This window comes from Artemia sp. Qi Xiang Cuo, chromosome 10 (assembly GCF_049724085.1).
Source record: "Artemia sp. Qi Xiang Cuo chromosome 10, ASM4972408v1, whole genome shotgun sequence".
Classification (NCBI taxonomy): domain Eukaryota; kingdom Metazoa; phylum Arthropoda; class Branchiopoda; order Anostraca; family Artemiidae; genus Artemia; species Artemia sp. Qi Xiang Cuo.
Window position 1 is genome coordinate 68,552,827 of NC_142803.1, and position 22,824 is coordinate 68,575,650.

At 35.1% G+C, this 22,824-nt stretch overlaps 1 protein-coding gene across 2 annotated transcripts in view; it reads left to right on the plus strand.

The window, feature by feature from the left end:
* LOC148948091 (alpha-2-macroglobulin-like protein 1) overlaps nt 1-22,824 on the plus strand; it is a 113,331-nt gene that overhangs the window by 75,298 nt on the left and 15,209 nt on the right. For both annotated transcript variants that reach the window (XM_089095693.1, XM_089095694.1), the window contains exons 15-16: nt 3,453-3,691; nt 13,672-13,791. In XM_089095693.1, the coding sequence (XP_088951819.1) occupies nt 3,453-3,691; nt 13,672-13,791 (359 nt within the window). The remainder of the gene's footprint in view (nt 1-3,452; nt 3,692-13,671; nt 13,792-22,824) is intronic.

The following is a 22,824-nucleotide window of genomic DNA, read 5'->3' on the forward strand; positions in this document are numbered from 1 at the left end:
TCAGACTTTTTAGCTATTTCTTCCTTAATACTTGTGCCAATGTTCGTGAAATATTTTCCAAATTCATCTCTACTCCATCATTATCATTAGTCATCCCTTTTAAAACCTCATTTATTTGTCGCCAGTTTACTTTTGCATCACCACTTTTACCATCAAAAGCAGAAGCATAATATGCTTTTTTCTCGCTGCGACGCGTATGGTTAACTTTGTTTCTCCCTCGCTTAAATTCTTCAAACAAACTCACATTTTCTGGGCTCTGTAAATGTTCTTCAAAAAGCTGGTTCCGCGTTTCCATCATTTCCAGCAATTCTGTTGTCGCCCATGGCTTTCTCGGATCATTTTCCTTTCTTATCATTTTCTTCAGAAGACAAGACGCCTCATATACCGGTAAGAGAATATTCATAAACCTGTCGAACCCTGTGGTTGCATTTTGCTCTTCGCTAACCTCATCCCATGTTATAGTACTAACTTCTTCTTTCCGCCTTCTCAAGTTATTGTCTCTCATATCTCTATAAGCTCTCTTACTTTAGTTTTTAGCCGAAGTTTTAATACTATTTATCATACAGACAACCGGGAGCTGGTCAGAAGCAGGTTGAAGGAGATCATCACAGAATACTTGTCTCAATAGATTCGAAGAAACAAATATGTTATCAATTAGTGTTGTCGACTGAGCAGTGTTACGGGAAGGAATCAGATTCACTGGGTACGAATTAAAAGATAACGCAAGATTCAAAAATTATAAATTAAAACCATTTAAATTCAATAAATCAAAGTTAAAATCACCCAAAATAACGCACTCCGATCGACTAGACTGGACCCTACTTAAAAACTGATTAAACTCCTGAAAAAATTCCTCCGGATGAGTACTAAGGGTCTATAAACGAGGCAAACAATTACATTTTTACCTTTTTCTATTTCAATCTCAATAGAAATAAATTCTATCTTACCTTTATTCCATAAATAAAGGTCCTCCCTTTCCTTAAAATTCAATCCCTCTCTCACTAAAAATGCAAGTCGCCCGCGCCCCATTGACTGCCACGACTTTGATATCAGTTGGTAACCTGGAAAAGAGTAGGGAGAGAGAGGAATATTCATGCTCAAGAATGGTCCACAAATTCCAAAAACATCAATCACACTATCAATATTACTTAAAAACCGAACTATTTCTTCAAAAGCCGACGTTATATGGCAATTCCATTGAGCAACACACAAACTATTCATCTCTTTTAATTTGACCAAACTCTTCAAAACGAACGCAGTGCCTAGGACGGAGTGGCTTTGGGCATTCATCAACTCGATCTTGAAAATGGAGACCTCTCTGATGTGATAAAATACCATCAACTGACAGCTAATTTTTTTCAAGCAACCCTAACCGAGGTATTGGGAGTAGGATAACCATAATAAATAAAAAAGCCACGATCTTATTCCTTCAATAGGGATAGAACCCATTCATAAACTGGGAAAAAAGGAAATAGGAATAATTGAATAATAATAATAAGAATAAATAAACACATAAAAAGACTCAAAACTAAAATACAAAAAACGGGACACTCAATCACGGTCGAATATGTCATTCACAGACGAAAGTCTATGAGCAGAAGTTGCATTCTCCGGACGGACATAAATCCGACCTTGGTTTGACCAAACGAACTTGTTGCCGTATTTTTCCCTTGCAGCATTCAACAATTCTCTTTCTTTCTTTGTTAGCTTCTCTGCCACACAAATCTTTGATAAAAGATGACTTGCATCGATAGACGGCTCAATGACAAAGGGTAGTATTCTACGTGTGGCAGAACGGATTGCATTGTTGAAAATTAAAGGAATGAGAAAGGGTGGTATTCTACGTGTGGCAGAACGGATTGCACTGTTGAATATTACAGGAATGAGAAAGGGTGGTATTCTACGTGTGGCAGAACAGATTGCATTGTTGAAGATTAAAGGAATGAGAAAGGGTGGTATTCTACGTGTGGCAGAACAGATTGCATTGTTGAACATTACAGGACTTAAGACCGAGCCCTGTTTAATTCCACGACGTACAGGCATCCGGCCACTATAAAGACTTTCACCTCACACGCGAATAGACGCCCTCTGGTACCACTGCCATATAGAGGCGCAGATGAATGGACCCGCTCCTAATTTTAGGAGAGAAAATATAGCTTGCGATTGAAGGACCGATTCAAAATCATTATATGTATGTATATATATGTATATATATATATATATATATATATATATATATATATATATATATATATATATATATATATATATATATATATATATATATATATATATATATATATATATATATATATATATATATATATATATATCCAAAATTTTCTTTTATATTATTACTTTTTTTATCCTTTAATAAGTTAGCCATAAAAAAAAGGGAAGAAAATCGTCATCTAGACACAATAATAACTTAATTTTCCCTTCAAATGAATTATTTCCAATGATTTTCTTTATGCTATTTTTAATCTACTGTTCAAAAAAATCTCTTTTCGTGCTCATTACCTTTAGAATGTATATTGTTAAAATTTAAGTCTTCACTCCTTATTGTTAAGTGCCAGGACTTATTAAAAAAGAATCCGAGTCAAGTAGAGTTAGATCTTAAAATAATTGAACGGTTCGTTAGAAAAAAATAACTTTTGACGTTTGAAACCTTTCAGTAGCCTGAGCAAATACTTAATACTTCTATTTAGATATTAACGTTTTTAAGCTTTTCATATTAAATTTAATCTAATCATTTAAGGTCCATTTTTTAGTAGATTGTTTAAAACTACTTTCATGTATAATTCATTGGTCGGAATCATGGTAACTAGGGTTGAAAAAATGTTGGGACTCGGACACACCATCTACCACAATCCATTTGAAGGGCTGTGGTTAGTATTTAGCATGCTATATGTATTGAGGAACATCTTGAAATAATTAATTGCAAGTTAAAATAGGTTTTGATGCCTAATTGTTGTGAAATGGTGAAGATTTTTTCGTATTGATAGTTTTTTGCCTACAAGTTGTTCTTTTCTTGTATATCATGGCAAGAATTATTTATTTGTCTTTATAAATAGAATTTTTTTTACATTTTTTTTTCTATTTTTAGTGCTTCACCCATCCACAGTAAAAAAAAAAAAAAAAAAAAAAAAAAAAAAAAAAAATCCTGCAACCATGCCTTGAGTTAGGTATTAGTGGCAAATTCAGTAAGTACCAATTTTTCTATGGGGAGTCGGAAGCTGTAAATAAAAGAAAAGGGCAGTACAATTTGTACCGGGAAAATGCATCTAAGGAAAATATCACTTGGGAAATTAAGTAAAATTAAAAGAAATGTTCTTTCCCAGCAATTAAATCAACAATAAATTTATAGATTATCATAAATGTCGCCTTGGAAATCAGGTAAATTTAAAGAAAATTTTTATTTCCAAGCGTTTAAGACAAATTCAAATTTTTAGGTTATCAACGTGAGTTGACATATCGCCATGAGGATGGCTCATTCTCAGCATTTGGCAAATCAGACAAGAGTGGCTCCATGTGGCTCACTGCATTTGTTGTTCGTTCTTTTTCTGGGGCCAAAGATTTTATTAACATAGATGAAAAGGATCTTACTAGAAGTCGAAATTGGATTTTACGGAATCAAATGGAGAATGGTTGTTTTCCTTCAATTGGGAAAGTATTGCACTCTGACTTAAAGGTCTGCCATCTTTCTTTTTGTACAGTTGAATTGTAGATACTTGACCTATTACTGCTCATGAGACTTCTTCAGAAAAATTTTCAAGTAAAGATGTTGAATTTTGCCTTAGAATGACTATACTACTTTTATATCCTCTTTTTATTAACCTTTGCCCCTCTCTGAAACTTTTTTCACCAAATATTTGTTCTAAGTGAAGCCTCTCCTCCAATGGAAAATGGCCTTTCTACCTCGTCTATAAGTTTCATCTTAACGTGATATACCCTAGTTAAACGTCTTCCCTAATTTAACGTAACTCCGCCTAACGTCTATCCTAACTCAATTCCTGCTGTGGTATGTGGTACCAAATATTTGTAACAATAATTCAAATTTTGAGCGAACAAAGTTTTTAGGGAAAAATCTTCTTCTCTAAATAGTTCCTTCTAACATTTGTGCTATTTATTGTCAGGTGTTCCATAGAATATTGTCCCTCTACCTTGTGATTGAGTTCTACCTGAACTTACTTTTTGCCTTAGTACATGCTATAAAATCGTCTATTGAAAGTAACACACGCTCCTATATATCTATCTTAAACGTGGTATGTTTTAGTCAAAAAGAAAATAACACAGTAATCAAAATATGGTTAAAAAATTTGTCAACGAGTACAAAAATTGAACAGCTACAAACTATTAAATGCACAACCAAAACTCGGCAAACCGTTTCATGAATAACGCTCCAGCCTGAGTAAACCGGCGTCAGTTTTGGAGCTTTTATTGTCTCTTCTCTGGAAAGCCAGGATCTAACAGGGACTAAAGGAAGTGGGAGGAAGTTCTTGTTGATGGGAAGGAGGAAAAGGGCTCATTCTTTAACTTGCATTCAAAGTGTCAACATCAAAATTGGATATTATATGGATGTTAATAATTCAGTAAGTTGTAGTGAACAAAATAAAAATTTCGCAATAGGGATTAGTGAGATATAATCCTGACATATTTGTAACCTTCATTTGTGTCTATTGATCTACTGACCTAATTTCTGAACATTTATATATATATATATATATATATATATATATATATATATATATATATATATATATATATATATATATATATATATATATATATATATATATATATATATATATATATATATATATATGTATATAGTGTGCCAGGCTCTTTTTATGTAACCCCAATTGACAAGCAGAAGAGGGGCAGTAAACCCGTGGCAAGTGCCGTTGTACCTGCCTGGAGAGCCTCTCTTAAATTGCGGGGATCAGGTTGAACGGGGGTTGAATCTTCCCTTGTTTATTGGGGTTAAACCGGTTTCAAGTATGGGAGAGAGTATAATGCTAAATGCCGTGTTGAACTATATATCTCGATCAATGGCTGTCGGAATAAAGAAGGAAGTGTTTTCAAAACGAGATGTGGAATTTTTTTATAGAGACTCGATCTTAAAGGCAAAAGAACTGTTAACCCAGGATGCCAAAACTGGTGATCGATTTACGAAATGCGTGCCAGATGTGGATAATTTAGTGGATATTGCTAAGCTGTTTGCACGATGCGCTAAAGAAAGAATAAAACTCCCCAAGCTCGTTCTATTTGATCCCCAAGAAGTACCGGCCAGTGGAGCAGAAGTAGGTACATGTGTTAAATCGTCGGTGAATGAAATGTGACGGCAGTTCTCGGGTTTTCTCGAGCGTTATAACCAAGTTTATCTCCCATGACCGCCCAGAAATTCTGTAAGTAACGGAAGCCAACCTAATCCCATCCCAGATAGACATTCTCCACCACCTTATTCCGTAGTTCTGAAGAACCAGCCCCCCTTCCCCACTAACACGCCAGAAGAACGAAAAACAATTTCTTACGAGTATGTGCGGAGAAGATTTAAAGGTCGATGATGTTGAATTGAAAAAAAACCGATCTGAATGGCGGCTTGTTGTTAAAAAGAAGGACAAGGCAGACAGCATTGCTTATTCTATCAACCAGAAATCACAAAGTGTAGAAGCTAAGGTGAAATACCCAGTTTTTATTGCCAAAAACATCCCAACCATATATGATGCTGACATGGTGAACGCCTTCGTTTCAGGTTGCGAAAGGGCAGAGCGGTTTGTTGCTAGTCGAACCTTTAAGTTGTACTTTTCCTCCCGTTATCAGCTAGATCTGGCTATGAAAAGCCCACCAAAACTAGATTTTGAATGTTTTCCGATTGAAGAATTTGTGTATCTCCCAAAACGGTGCTTTAATTGCCAAAATTTGGTCACGTTTCAGCGGCGTGCTCTGCTCCCCAGATTTTTCCACGTTGCGGTGTCCAAGACCATACGTCAAATGCTAGTAACCCATGCACGGACCCAATTGGATGTGCGACATATACGTCGACAAAACATACATATCACTCATTCCAAAGCCCTGAGATGAAAAAACAAATTGGAAAACAAAAACGCTCCGATGATTGAACTGAATACTAGGATTGTTAGTATGAGGTGCTTAACTCTAAATATTATTGGTGGGTTCATTCAAAAGTCTTCAGTTCTTGATGAGCTCGTGTCAAAACATGACGTGATTTGCCTACAAGAGCATCTTTTAAGTGAGTTAAGCCTTAGTCTTTTGGATACTAAAGAAGGGTTTACCTGCTATGCAACTCCAGCTAAGCAAAATAGTGCTGGCGGTAGATCGTCGGTAGGTCTTGCGACTTACGTGAATTCCGCTCTACGTTCAGTGTTTGTACTTTCTTGCTGGTAAAGTTGATAATGTGTTTATTTATAAAATTTATTTGCCCTCTGACTATCATAATGATGCGTCCGAGCGCCTTTTTGCTCTTGCCTCTGAAAAGTTATGTGGAAGTATTTCGAGTATTATTTCCAGTAATTCTGCATGTCTAATAGTTGGAGATTTTAACTGTAACCTAATTGCTCAATCTGCCCGTTCTTCTCAGGTTGGTGAAATATTTGATAATTATTTGAATGTTGTTGAGAAAGACAAAAATTTCAAATACATTCACAATTCCTCGTTGACGTCCAACATAGACCATGTTGTCGCTTCTCCATTTTTAGATGTCTCACAACCGAAGGCTCTTTGTGATTATTTAATATCTGATCACCTGCCCGTATCGTTTTCTCTTTCACCAAATAAAACTTCTCATATATCTACCAAGCACCCCAAAACACCAAATCCGTCGTATGTACGTAATTGGGCGTCAACCAACACTGAATTGTATTGGGATAGTGTTTCTATAATACTTTCCAAGATTAAGGTACCCTTTGTTCTGCTGATCAAGCACTCACTGCTGCCCGCTGAGGAAAAACGTATCCTCCTTGATATTTATTTTGCAATGTCACGCTTTACAATATGCAGAATCTCGTGTTTTTCCATTGAAGCGTCGGCATAGAGGAACTGTTTCTAAGTGGCAGGAAAATCAAAGTCTCTCTTAAGCACGTGATTCAGCAAAGTTTTGGCTACATTTATGGATTGAGTTTGACCGACCACGGTCCGGTCTTGTTCATTCCATCCTCATTGCAACAAAGAAGAAGCTTGCTAAGGAGCTTCAGAATCACCGAAAGCAAATCACAGAACAGACAGCACAAAAAATCAAAGATAATCCTCATTTCCTTTGGTCGTCTATCCGGCCCAGGATCCCAAAACTTCCCTGTCCGCTGCCGATATTCCTTTATCTGATTGGTATTCTTTTTACGAGGCTGAAGTTTCTCCACCAGACCCCCAACTTAAACACAAATATGTTGAAGAGCTTCACCAATTTTTGTATGCTTTCCCTAATTCTGATTACATAGTTTCTGTAATGTCTGTTGCTGATGCTATTATGCGCCTTAAACCAAAGCAGTCACGAGGCATAGGTGGAATTCACGCTGTACATATCAAATGTGGTGGTCCTGCGCGTTTAGAAAATCTTACTTTATTACTGCAAATGATTTTTATTCAAGGTTTGGTTCCGTCAACATTCTGTGTGGTAGATCTTTCTCCTATTCCGAAAAAAGGAAAAACCTCCAGTCAATGCACATCTTTCAGACCCATAGCTGTTTCAACCAGCGTTTGCAAGTTTTATGAGCTACTGCTCATAAAAGAGCTAGAAGAAAAATTTGATAATCCTTCCCATCAATTTGGCTTTCAACATGGTATTGGATGTGCGGACGCCCGTGCGGTTGTTGCTAATGCACTGCTTGATGCTTATATATCATGTATTTCACGCGCCTTGGCTAGTCACAATGTTCGCCGTGCTTTTGACTTCCTGATCCACCCTCTTATGCTCTTAATGGCTGCTGAAAAAGGATTAAGTCCGGATATCATCAGATCTCAAAGGGATATGTATATCATGCTAAGAGTCCGACTTGAAATACCCCCTGAAAAAGATGAAATAGCAAAGCCACAGGATAGAACTGTGCTAGTTAAGAATGATGCAAGCCAAGGTGCCATTGCCTCACCTTGTTATTTCAATAATTACGTGCTCGAGGCTTAAGATCAGTGTCAGATATCCTGCGTTCTTTCTGGTCATAATATCTCCTTAGTCACTTATGCTGATGATATTTTTAACCTTAGCCGAACTCTAGACACAATTCCTGAAATATTTCAAAAGCTGCAAAACGAGTATTCAAAATCTGGCCTTGAATTCAACGCTGAAACAACTGACATATTCCTTTTTAACCGGAAAGGCCCGCTTCCTGATGAAATTGTTCTTGAAAATTCAAAGATATGCCAGTCCGACCCAACCGTTAGTTTTATCATCCCCAATAGATATACAATTTATCAAACTCATTATCTTCTAAAAGAAAACTTCAAATGCCGTATGTCAGGTTTGTACGCTTCAATAATCTCTAATAAGCTTTGTTTTAATCGCCATTATCTGTCAACCTTGTGCAACTCTGTTGTTCTCCCCCACATCCTTTACGTTGCGTTCTTCTGGAAGGTTCTTACACACGTTAATAAACTGAGAATCCGTTCGAACTTCTTCGGTTTCGCAAAATATTTACAGAGATTTCCAGTCTGGACACGCAATTCAAAGCTCATCAATAGACTTCAAATAGCAGATCCTACTATAGCTGCTGTTAAGCTTATAGAAAAACACAACCAAAAGATTTCAAATCACGCTTGGAAACAACTCCTTTTACATACATTTACCCCTTTTACTCCTTTTATATACATTGTCATACCTCCTCTTCTTCATTTTTGTTTTAAGTCCCTTATTTACTTCATTATTTCTGTGTTTTCTAATTGTCTTTCGCTTGGAAACAACTCCTTTTACATACATTTACTCCTTTTATATACCTCCTCTTCCTATGTTATACCTCCTCTTCCTCATTTTTGTTACAAGTGCCTCTGTTCTTCATTATTTATGTGTTTTCTAATTGTATTTTCTCCTGGAAAGTATAGTGCACTTCTGTTGTGCTCTCTCATTTTTGTTGTTAAAACATAGTTGGAGCCAACTCCTTCTACGCTAGTTACATTGTAATAGTTGCATAGTGATCATTTGCTTTCTTTTGTACTCTGTCATTTCCTTTTTTTAATAAGACAGGTTTTCAATAAATAATAATAATAATAAGCCAAACTTTATGCACATTTTCTCACGTCACCAAAAAAAATTAGGTCAAATGGTTTTTGGTTTTAGGTCAAAGGTTCAAATGTTTTTAGATAAAAAGAGTAAGGCATCAGAAAACTTATGTATATTATTTATTGTGATCGCTTCTGAACCGGTTCAATTTCATGATTTTTTTTATTTATTTATTATTTTTTTTTATTTGACTGAACTGCTAAACAGAGAATGTATATTCTAATAATGGTTGCATAAACATGCAGAAAATTGATTACAATGTGTCCTTCAGAACCCGAAACTTCAATAGAGTTTTCAGCTTTTGGGTAGGACAGTTTGCCTTTTTTAGAATCAATCTTATATTTTCATGCCATGCAAGATCAAAAGAGATCATGGCCCTTAGAAGGGTCATGAGGAGGGTAGGGTCCCGTTGCTGAGGAGGTTTTGGACTATGTGTGGTGCAAATACAGGTTTGCATTTCGTAAGACAAGCCAATGCTTTGAGATTGTGTGAGATGGCTATTAGCTGTGTCATGGCTGAATATTTGCTTTGCACTCATTTCATAGGTAAGCGTGTTAATGTTTTCATTTACCGGGTAGTGCAAATAATCCTGTTTGCCCTGGTAGTGCAAATAATCAAAGAATTGATGCTTTTGAGTTTAATTGGTTATGACAATTATGCAAATTAATTGGTTATGCAAATTATGCAAATTAGTTTGTAGGAGTTATCCCAGTCGTAGGTGGAAAATCATCTTTTTATGAGCTGTTCTGTCATCTGTTTTCGTCATGCCATCTAGATGTGAACTATCAAGATCAGGTGTTAGTGTCATATTGAGGTTTGGGCAATTTGTCATTGTACAGCTCTGACATCATGTGCCCCGCAGAACTAGCTTGTTTAAGAATTCATTCGTGCCATTTTTTATTATTGCCTTTTATAAAGCACTCTAGGGCTGAGATTTAAAAGACAGTGCAATTTAGTTAATCATTTCGATTTTATTTGTTTGTGCAAACTAATTAGAAATAAATAATTCTGATTTTTAAATGTTCTTATAAATCTGATAGTACTGTTTCTTACAGAATATAAATGTTGCAATAAAAAAAAATTGTAGAGGCTTAACCAAGGTGTGTGCCAAACTTGGCAGATCTAATCCTCCAGAACTACTGAGGTGCCGCTATACTGAAAATTATCAGCTTTATTAAATATCGGCACAGACCGCCCTCCTGGTGAGCCCTTTCGAGGAATGGAAAGTCAAACGATGTTGTCTATGTTGGTTTGTTATATGGGAAACAGAAACCTCAAGCCATCTGAGGACTCGTTGGGTATTGCAGGAAATAATAGCTCTTGCAAAGAATCTGATCCAAGATGGTGTAAATTGAAGAGTCTGTCTTCCCTGACAAAAAGAATAAAGGAAGTGCATATCCTAGCTTGAGTAAATAATAAAATTTCGCGGGCGCATTTGTGTTGACCTCAGGCGGCTTGGTGCTGCGGTGAGTTGTTAGTAGTAGTAGTAGTAGTAGTATGTGTATTGCACTTACAGTCCTAATGTGCAGTGCTGATCTATTTTTCGTGGCTCGTCAGCCAGGAAGTGGGATGAGGGGGGGGGGGAGGACCAGCTATTCTCTGCTTTCGCACAACCTTCCTGTCTATCTTTCCAAGACTTTTCCACGTACCCATTTAGCCTGGGTTCTCTGATTGAGCTTACAGAGTGACACCATTGACTCCAGTTCTAAACGAAATAACCAGCGGCATTAGGATTCAAACCCTTGTCCTCACGAACTAAGGATTCAAGTCAAGGGTGATAACCACTCGGCTACTACGCTAGACTCTGCTAAAAATGATTAAATGCAAAGGGCTTGAGAATGTTTTTATTCTTTGATAGAAAGTTTTTTTTTACTTTGTTGGGGAATCATTTTCCTTTTTATCTATATTGCAATTTTTCTTTACCATTTTTGTTATTCTTTTTTCTTGGGAATTTGTAATCTTCCTTTAATCTTTTGAAAATATCGAAAACGTTATGCTAGTATGCATGTCTTTTTTACAGTGCTACCTGGAATACCCACAATATCTTTTTCTTCATAATAGACTATTAACCAATTGTAACAATACTAACGACTCCCCCTATCTAGCTTGTGCGGAATGATGCAAAATAAAAATTTTAACGTGAGTTAAAGGTAATGAGAGACTAAGCAGAATTAATAGCAAGTTAAAGAAGAAAAAAACTAGGAGAAAAAAGAACAAAAACAATTATACGCAGTAAATTAATTAGAATTGTCTCGAAAACTTATACAAATATTCAAAATTGAACTATGAATTGCCAATACCTATATAATTGGCAAGATTGGTAAATCTAACCAACGCTTTTTATAAGAAATGTGTTTATTTTTATGTGTTAATAAATAATAAAACATTGGAGCCTTATGGCTTTTACTATAGGCAACGGTATAGCGTTGATTCTTACATACACTGGAGGTATTAAATAAAATCACGCACCAGGATAGCTCAATTAGTAGCATATTCGACTCTCAATCATGGGTACGACCTGGGTGTTGGGTATTCTATGAAAAGAAGATCTTTTTTTATACTTTTTTGGCTTTATTCCAAGGATTTTAAACTTAACGACTAAACGTCAACAATTAAAGTCATCTTTAGTCAACATCTTTAGTCAACAATTAAAGTCATCTTTAGTCAACAATTTTAGTCAACAATTAAAGTCATCTTTAGTCAACGATTTTAGTCAACAATTAAAGTCATCTTTAGTCAAAAGATAAAATCATATTTGATAAACAATTAAAGTCATATTTGGTCAAAAGTTAAAGTCCTCTTTAGTAAACAGTTAAAGTCGTATGTGGTCAAAAATTAAAGTCCACTTTGTTCAAAAGTTAAAGTCATCTTTATTCAACAATTAAATTCATCTTTATTCAAAAGTTAAAGTCCTATTTAGTCAAAAATTAAAGTCATATTTAGTCAACAATTAAAGTCATATTTAGTCAACAATTAAAGTCATCTTTAGTCAACAATTAAAGTCATATTTAGTCAACAATTAAAGTCATCTTTAGTCAACAATTAAAATTTGCAAAGCTATAGCTTTGGCAAGTATACCTGTTTTCATCTTGGCTGGCTGATTCATTTGAAATTTTTGGAAATGGTTGTGTAGAAAGAGAAGAAGCTCAAGGGGACATCAAATTTAGTTCCGAGGAAAATGGAAATTATTGATCCCAATCCTCACAAAACAGTGTGAAGTCTTGTTATATTCCCCCCCCCTGTTCTGCCCTTGTCAATGGTTATCTAACAAGCAATATTTCGTGTAGATGGGAATATATTGATGAATTGAACGCGTTAAAGATTTTCAAAACGAATACCAAGGAACACTTGGTAATAACACTATAATGAAATGTATTGAAAAGCTTTGATTAAGCTACTTCAGTCTGTACGAAAGTCAACAGCAATAAATTTAAGATACTTGCTCCTACGAGTAATTTGCTTAGCAGTAGTCCCTTTAAACTTTAAATTTTATTTAAACTACATAAAAATACAAAAAGGGGTCTTTAAACTTTAAATTTTATTTAAACTACATAAAAATACATACAAGGGGTCTTCAGCGTAGAGAAAAAAATAAACTAAAACTAAAAAATATACATAAAACTAAAATAGACCCACCTAAAAATATAATATATAATTGCTTAAAATTTACAATTTGGAGCTATCTTCGTGAAAACACCTCACAAAAATAACTCTAAATTTCGACAAAAAATATTAACTCCCGACAGAGAGCAGAGCTCGTAAGATTGGGTATGTAAATAATGGGACATACGCAAAACAAAACAACTCGTCATAATAATAATAATAGCAAAATTAACTTAATTAACAAAAAAAACAATAACAACAAAAACTTAGGAAACTAGGAATAAAAGAAAAGAAGAGAGAAAAGAAATGCTGGGCAGGAAAGAAATGCTAAAAATATCATAATTTTTTAAAATTCCATCATTAAAGGTAAATAAACCAACATTAAAAAACAATCTTTAATAATTGCCTCTTTAAATATAGCTGATATTTTTGGGATTGATCAATCTGAGTTTTATCATTTAGCTTATATTTATTCGCAATGAATGGCATTAGATACCTAAGAGAAAGATGACTTTAATTGTTGATTTTAATCGACTTTAATTGACTTTAATCGTTAAGTCTAAAATCCTTGGAAAAAAGCCAAGTGTTAACTGATTTACAAGCTTTTGTGCTCGCTCTGTCGTTGTCTTATACGCTTCGTCACTAGTTATGTTATGGAATTTTAATATTTTGGTACATCATATCTATATTATGTCCTTTTATTAATTTATAATATTATGCAACTTTTATATATATATATATATATATATATATATATATATATATATATATATATATATATATATATATATATATATATTTATAATATTAATATTATATAATATATATTAAATTTTTTCTAGGGAGGAATAAAAGGTGACGACTCTTCCATTGGCCTGTCCGCCTTCGTTCTTGCATCTTTGACTGAGGACGGCTTAAATAGTTCAGATTTTGCTATTCAGAACGGAATAAATTGTCTTAAGGTAATTGCTCAGAGTGTTGAAGGTTCTTATATGAGAGGGTAGAGATAATGAAAAAGGGGTAGCTTAAGTTTCCCAAAAGACGATTAAATGATATAAATGTTCATAAGTCCTTAAGTCATTTTCCTTAAAGAAAAAAAATCGTTTCGAACTTAACTTCTACTGTTAAGATAATAATCATGATTGCAGCAGTAGCTGTAACCTAGTAAAGAGCGAACCACAGCCCATAGTAGTTAAAAGTTAAAAAATTTCTTTTTTTTTTTAAACTGCCACCTGACACTGGTTCTGGAGTGGTAACTATTATTTCGGTTAATCTGAAAAGTAAAAGTTTATTACGAAAACAAATTTGTGGTGATTTTGAAAAAAGAGCCTGAAACCCCCTCGAAACTTGTATCACTTCAAAATAGAAATTGCCCATCGGAATCAACATGGTCAAAAACCCTAGTAAGGCATATTAAAGTCGCCCACCTGGAACAACAAGGAAAATCACTTCGCAGGAGCAGTACTGGTATGTCTCCTTTTTCTTTTTTTTACACCGGGGGGCTAGAGGGTTAGCAGAACATCATAGAGGGATTTTTAATGGCTCATTCGAAGGGAAATTGAAATTGCTAGTGCCCTTTTTAAGTGACCAAAAAGATTGTAGGGTACTTATCGGTTATATAGTAAACACTCGAAAAGTGAAGATTGGTTAATGCTAATGAATAAAAACAAAATATGATGAAAATATAATATTTTAATAACAAAATTATGAAAAATACCACAAAGAACTATGGAAAGGGGGGCCGCCCAGAGCACAGTATATTAAATACGTAACCTAACATAGGTACCTTTTTTGCCCCTCAACACCAACAAACCTATTCAGAAATATTGTTCATGAAGTGAGAAACCCCTGTTTGCCTATCGAGCCAAGGCAATTGTCCTGTTAAAGAAGTTGCTTAACTAGTTTTTGTCTTATGAGCGCGTCACAAATTCTCAAGTGTTTGTTTTATAACTCATAAGTACCGATTGGAGGGTAACTACCCCCTCTCCCTCTAAAAGGCCCCCTTCCCCTAAGTCGTCCAATCAAATTTTCAAATAGCAATTTTTTCAGCGCAGTTTGAAAAATACAATATTCTATGCTTTTGGTGATGACATGACCCCCCATAGTCCTGGGAAAAGGGCTGTAAGCTATGCAATAATGAATCTACAAAAGTCAATAAGTTTACGTTCGATTACCGGAATATCGTAGTTTAGTGGGTAGAGCGATGGACTCTAAACCAGGATGTCATGGGTTCATTTCCATATCAGGGCCTTTTTTTTCAATCGTGGTTTTGTGCATTCTATATCATTATGTGAATTACCTGTATTTGTTAGGCTGACTACGGTAATTTTTAAGCATTCCTGTTATTCCTTCTACGTAAAAAAATTACGATTAATTATGATTGCCATAATTTACGAACAAAATTACGAAAAATTGCCATTTATTGAGGAATTTGGAGCCGAATGTTTTTTTTCTGATAGTTCCTGGATAAAAAAGAATATTTTCACTATTGTTTTACATTTTCTTTTAGTATTTAGAAAAAATAATTAAATCAAGTCATTTGAATTGGTCGATTCATTGTTTCTTTAGGATCCCATGGTCTCAAAAGAAAGGGTTGTAAGCTCTTCAGTTTGCCCATTATTCACATATAGCGTTGTATATTTTTTTGGAAAATATTAGGACATTTTTAGGATGGGATTTTTGTAGGGGGTGAGGGTATTTCGCAAGTGAAGAGTTTTCCATGGCAAGGAAAGTTTCTGGGGGACTTTCCAGGAGAAATTTTACAAGGGGGGTGGGGAGGAGGATTTCCTGGTTTAATATCAAAACCGTCACAAATTAAATAAAAAACAATCAACTGGAAGTAAGGAGTAAAATTAAAACGTAAAATGATCAGAAATTATTCCGAGTATGAGGAGGGGGGGGGCAACAAAATCATTGCTTCTCAGTCTATCTAATATATATGTATAAAACTAGTAGAAATAAGCCAACTAATAGCTTTTCCCTATGTTTGTAGGATTACAGAAAACTAGCGCTTTACTGAAAACATCCAAAGGACAGTTTAAAAAGTAAGAATATTGACCTAGGAGTCAAAAGTAAGTGCATAGCTTGACAACAACAAACTAATCTATTAAACTTTTCATAGTCTTACACCAGCTGTAATATCAGTAACTTTAAGTATATATTAAATTAATTTAAAACTTACGCATGAAAATAAATATTATTTTAATAGCCATAAAGTCATTGAACAGAACACAAAAATAATGGATTGATTTATCAGGTAAAATCTTGGACTCACTGGATGTAACACCAATAGTGAGTAATATACAATTTTAAATTAAAAAAAACATGCTTTACTATTACTCGATATGAAGAACAAATAAACCATAATATGAACTCGGGAAATTCAGTTATTTCTCTCTTTACAACGGGAAATTTCAACTTATAATACAAACCCTAAAGTTCTGATACTGTCAGAGTTCTGAGTCTAGAGTTCTGATACTGTCAAGATGGCTTCATTTCGGACTTGTCTACAAACTAATCGTGAAATGTTCTTTTCAGAACCAAAACTAAATTCATTCATTGAACAAAGTTCAAGATACTAAATTACCCGAAAAAAAATAATCCAGTAATAATTCTAAAATTTTTCTTTTTCGGTTTACTGTCACTGTAGCCAAAACCACTAAATTGTTTATGTTTTCAGTAAAGCGCTAGTTTTCTGTCGTCATAAAGGGAAATATTATCAGTCAGTATGTTTGCACTTTTTTTTATTGATATATGTTATATAGACTGCGAAGCAATTATTTTCGTTCGTTTTGAGTTTCAACTTCGTTCTTTACTTCCCTCAGAAAAGCTTAATTTTATATTAATTATAAATTAAAGACCTAATTCCAAAACCAAAGTTTAAAAGAATTGTTTACGCTTAGGTTTTTTGTCAAAATGTGTTTAGTTCGTGATTGCAGTGAAAGCTGCCACTTATTAAAGAGCGAACCACGGTCCATAGTAGACAACCACCTATTAAAGAGCTAGCCACGTCCCAAAGTTGAATACCCCCTATTAAAGAGCGAGATCAACCCCAACTTAGAAAACCAAAAATTAAAAGTGAGTCACGGCCCAACTAAGACAAACCCCGAGCAAAAGCGAGTCAAGGTCCATAGTAGACAAAAGATAAAATTTGCCTTTTCTTTAAACTGTCTAAAGGGAAAGAATATCCAAGTTTAGATAAAGTTTAACTATTATTTTGACTAATCTTAATACTAAAAGGTTTTTTCAAAAAAAAAAAAAAAAACTTACAAGAACTTTTAAAAAGAGGCTGAAACCCCTTGAAAATGCTGTCGGAGAAAAACGAAACTAAACTCCATCACTAAGTGCCATAGGGCACCCTTAAAGTGAAATTGGGGTGTCGAATCTAGATAAGAAAGGCAGGGCGCCAGAGCATCTTAAAGAGTTGTATCTGAAAGATTCAACTGAAAAAGCTAAAAGGTACCTGCCATTTAGCCGTGCCCCAGCCATTTAAACATTTGCCTCTCAAATCCTTGGACTATCTGTCTTGGCTTTTCTCTGTCTACAATTAGCCATGTCTTGATGCAACCTATTCAACCTACTGCAAAATACTTGATAACTTTAATTCAACTACCCGTGTCCCAGCCATTTAAACATTTGCCTCTCAAATACTTGGACTATCTGTCTTGGCTTTTCTCTGTCTACAATTAGCCATGTCTTTATGCAACCTATTCAGCCTACTACAAAATACTTGATAACTTTTATGTAAGAAGGTTTTTTTTAATGAGATAAAAGACTCTAAGAATCGCATATAGATGTAGGGTTGAAAACTATCTTTGGTGAATAAATGTTTTGTAAATAAAGTTTGACTGGATAACGCCATCATAAAGTGTTATTTGGTACCTAAAATGTGTACTTTGAGTTGCTTTCCGTTTTATTCTATTATTATTAAAATAAAAAAAGGGTTCCAAAAATGAAAAAGAAGGATTTTCTAATCAAATGATTACAAAAACTAAAATTTTCAAAATCTAGGCCGGAATAAAACTAGGGACGAGTCCATGCTATTCGTCATTCCAGCGTGCTTTTTATTGATTTATAGTGGAATAAAGTATAAAAAAGGCACATTGAGTGGTAATAAGGCTTTGAATTCTAAATCGCCTTTGGTCAATGGTGTTTTAGCTTGAAAATTATAATAGTGGGTTTTTCATACCTCTACCCTACACACTTCAGAAACAGCACCAAATAGTGCCATCTTGGGTCCCACAGGATACTTTCTAGAGGTGTTATCCAGCCAAGTTTACTAAGAAAGCTTGCATTAAAAAGCTTTCGTAAAGAAAGCTTTTATTGAAATGAGACATTAAACATCTCTCTATGATGTTGCAGTAACCTTTGCTATCCAGGAGACGATTTATGAAACTTTCTCTGGGATCTGGAAGGGGGAGTTTACATAGGGAGTTTATAAGAGGAAAAGCTATGAGTTGTCGACCATGGAGACTGTAATCGACCCTTTTTTCTGCACTAGGAGTGGCACCTAAATACCATGCTGATACTTGTATCGCATGGTACAAGTATCGTACAAGTATCGATACAAGTATCGTATGATACTTGTAGATAAAATCACAAGAGCAAAGTTCCAAAAAGCGTACAGATATGAATATTAGGTGTAAAATTAGACATCAAACATCTTTACACGATGTTGTGTGTCACGGACAATTAGGAAGAATGTCTGGGGTATCTATTTTGTCTGCAAAATAGATACCCCATTTTGGTGCCATCTATGTAAAAAAAAATCCTTTTTGTTCAGAATAGGGGTTGCAATTTCTTGTACTGTGTTTTTGACTTTTGTGATTCTAGTGATGCACTTTTTGTTTCGTGCTGTTTCCATTTTCGAGGGGTCTGAAGCTTTTTATCAAAATTAATTAAAAAAAACTTTTTCCACAAAATAAGTTTTTCAAAGAAAAGTAAAGAACTCCATTTAACAAAAAATGAGTAAAAATAAAATAAAATAGTCTACCAAGCGTGAAACTACCAAAAATCAGCATCGATAAATAAATGAAACCCAAAACGAACAGAAATTACAATAATTAACCGAGTCAATCTCAAAAGGAGCAGAAATTAACATAAGTTGGCAGCATAAACCCCTATATAACTGTTTTTACTTTTATAACTTTAATAAATCAAATAATATTAACATTTTGATTACTAAATTTCAGTATATGTATATTAAACTGACAATGCACATTCCTTTGTACTTTTTTAGTAAAGTGCAAATTTTGTTCTGGCCTTCGAAAGGTATAGGGGTTTTGCGCCCAACTTATGTTAATTTCTGCTCGTTTTGAGTTTGACTTGGTTAATTATTGTAATTTCTGTTCGTTTTGGGTTTCATTTATTTATCGATGCTGATTTTTGGTAGTTTCGCGCTTGGTAGATTATTTGATATTATTTTTGCTCATTTTTTGTTAAATGGAGTTTTTTAATTTTCTTTGAAAAACGTATTTTGTGGAAAAAGTTTTTTTAATTAATTTCTGTTCGTTTTATATTGACATAGTCTTTTCAGGGAAAAAGAAAATAATACTTTAAATCTTTTCGTTTTTTAAGACTTTATAGTTTGGCCTAGAAGAATTTTGAGCAATTTTTAACAACTTACACCCTTTTAAAAATCTGGACACATAGTACTGTTTAATTTAGTACCATACCTCCTCTAGTTGACCTGAAAGGGAAAACTTGATACCATTCGCAAAAAAATTTGTTTACTTTCTTTGATAGCTTGGATATACTTACGCTATTTTGATTTGGTTAAATTTTAAGAGCAGAAGTAGCCCCAAAAGTTTGAACATAATACCCTCAGTCGTTCTTGGGATACTGCTGAGATGCCATATTGGGAATTAGCATTAACACAGTGCATTTTGATTTAATCTTAAGGCAACATTTAGTTTTTAAACATAATGGGCAAATGGGAGGGTGGGCGTGGGAGGGTGGGAGTGGAAGGGGGATTAGTTGCCCCCCAATCACTTTCGACTATTAAAAAGGGCATCAGCCCTTTATGTTTTCAATTGAATAAGCCCTTTTCGAAGTTCCCACGACAACTCCTTCGATACGAAATGCCCTGGTCTAAACAACAACCACAACAAAAAATAATACATTATACCCACGTCGATCTTTACTATAAAAATGCCAAGCCTTCCAATCACTTTCGACTATTAAAAAGGGGACTAGGCCTTTCAATTTCCAATCGAATGAATCCTTTTTGAAATAATGACGCTTTCTATACACACCTTCTATGCCTCTGGGGCATACATAATAACCCTTCACTGGAGATCTGTGAGGGTGGTTTTGATCCTCTAAGACTTAATCTTCGGAACGTCCAACTACGTTAAACAAAAATGGCTATCTAAAAATTTTGATTGGATGTGTTTGTGGAAATACTGGGCGTGAGAGGGGTGGTAGTCGCTCTCCAATTACTTTCAACTATTAAAAATGGCCCTAGATCTTTCAATTTCAAATTAAATGAGCCCTTTTGAAGTTTCTACGACAACGCTTTCAATAAAAACTTTATATGCGCCCCAGGGCATAACTTACAACCCTTGCCCTGAGGGATGTGGGGGGAGGGGTTGTCATCCTTAAAGACCTAATTTCCAAAACTTTCAACTATGCTGAACAAAATGGCTATCTGAAAATGTTGATTGGAAGTGTTTGGGGGAATGGTTGGCTTGAGATGGGGGTTAGCTACCCTCCAATCACTTTCGACTATTACAAAGGGCACTAGCCCTCTCAATTTCGATTTGAATGAGCCAATTTTGAAGCTTTACGACAACTCTATCTATAAAAATCTTATATGCCCCCAGGGCAGAACTTACAACCTTTGCCGTTACAACCTTTGGGGGGTTTGTCATCCTTAAATACACAATTTCCTGAACTTTCAACTGCGTTGAACAAAATGGCTATCTCCAAACTTTGATAGAATGTTTTTGGGAAAATAGTGGGGGTAAGAGGGGGGTTAATTACTATCCACTCACCTTCGACTATTAAAAAGGGCAAATTCAATTTCCAGTCAAATGAGCCCTTTTTGAAAATTCTATAAAAACTTTCTATATAAACCTAATATGCCCCCAGGGCATAAGTTATAACCCCTGGCCTGAGGGCTCTGAGGGGGGGGGGGTTTAATCCTAAAAGACCTAATTTCAAAAACTTTCAACTACGTTGAACAAAATGGATATCTCAAAATTTTAATTGGATGTGTTTGGGAAAATGGTGGGGTGAGAGGGGCGTTAGTCGCTCTCCAATCACTTTCAACTATTATAAAAGGCACTAGCCCTTTCAATTTCCAATTGAATGAGCCCTTTGGAAGTTTCTACGCTTTCAATAAAAACCTTATATGCCCCCTGGACATAACTTACAACCCTTGCCCAGAGGGCTGTGGGGGGGATGGGTTGTCATCCTTAAAGACATAATTTCAAAAACTTTCAACTACGTTGAATAAAATGGCTATCTAAAATATTGATTGGATGTGTTTGGAGAAAAGATGGGCGTGAGAGGGGGGTTAGTTGCCCTCAAATCACTTCTGACTATTATAAAGGTTACTAGCCCTTTGAATTTCAAATCGAATGAGCCCTTTTTCAAGTTTCTACGACAAAGATTTCAATAAAAACCTTATTTGCCCCCACTGCATAAATTATAACCCTTGCCCTGAAGACTTTGAGGGGAGTGTCATGCTTAAAGGTATAATTTCCTGAGCTTTGAAATTCGTGGAACAAAATCGCAATCTCAAAATCTTTATTGGCTATGTTTGGGGAAATGGTGGGCGTGGAAGGTGGGTTAGTTGCTTTCCAATCACTTTCGACTGTTACAAAGGGCACTAGCCATTTCAATTTCCAATCGAATGAGCCCTTTTTGAAGTTTCTACGAAAACGCGTTATATAAAAACCTTATATGCCCCCTGGGCATAATTTACATCCCTTGCCCTGAGGGCTGTGGGGGGGGGTTGTCATCCTCAAAGACCTAATGTCCAGAACTTAAACTACGTTGAATAAAATGGCTATCTTAAAGTTTTGATTTGATGTGTTTGGGAAAAGGGGGGGCGTGAGAGGCGGGTTAGTTGCCCTCTAATCACTTTTGACTTTTAAAAAGGGCCCTAGCCTTTGAATTTCCAATCGAATGAGTCTTTTTTGAAGTTTCTACGACAACGCCTTCTATAAAAAACCGTATATGCCCCCAGGGCATAACTTACAACCCTTGCCCTAAGGGCTGTTGGGGACTGTCCTCAAAAACATAATTTCTATCTGGAAATCAACTACGCTGAACAAAATGGTTATCTAAAAATTTTGATTGGATGTGTTTCGAGAAATGGTGAGCGTGGATAATTTTCGTCAATAACTTTCGACTAATAAAAAGGGCACAAGCCACTCCAATTTCTATTGAATGAGCCCTTTTTGAAGTTTCTATGACAACTTCTTCGATATGAAGTGCCCTGCTTTAAATGTTAAAATTAATAAATAATACATTGTGAAAAAAATAAATAGTACATTGTGCCTATATCGTTCTTATATGCCCCCAGGGCATATCTTAAAACCCTTGCCCTGAGGGTTCTGGGGGAGTCTCCTCCTCTTTACTTAGTCCCCGTTTATTGACTCGTTCTCGAGTGTCCCCGTTCTTTACTTAGGCAGCGCGATCGCGCTGCCTAGGATTTATTCAACAACTTTCTATATAAACCTTATATGCCCCCAGGGTGTAACTTGCAACCCTTGCTCTGAGGGCTCTGAGGGGGTTATAATGCTAAAAGACCTAATTTTCAGAAAGTTCAACTACGTTCAACAAAATGGATATCTAAAAATTTTGATTTGATGTGTTTTGGAAAATGGTGTGTGTGAGAGGGGTGTTCTTCGCTATTCAATTACTTTCAACTATGAAAAAAGGCACTAGTCTTTTCAATTTCCAATTTATTAATTCCTTTCGAAGTTTCTACGACAACGCTTTCAATAAAAACTTTATTTGCCCCCATGGTATAACTTACAACCCTT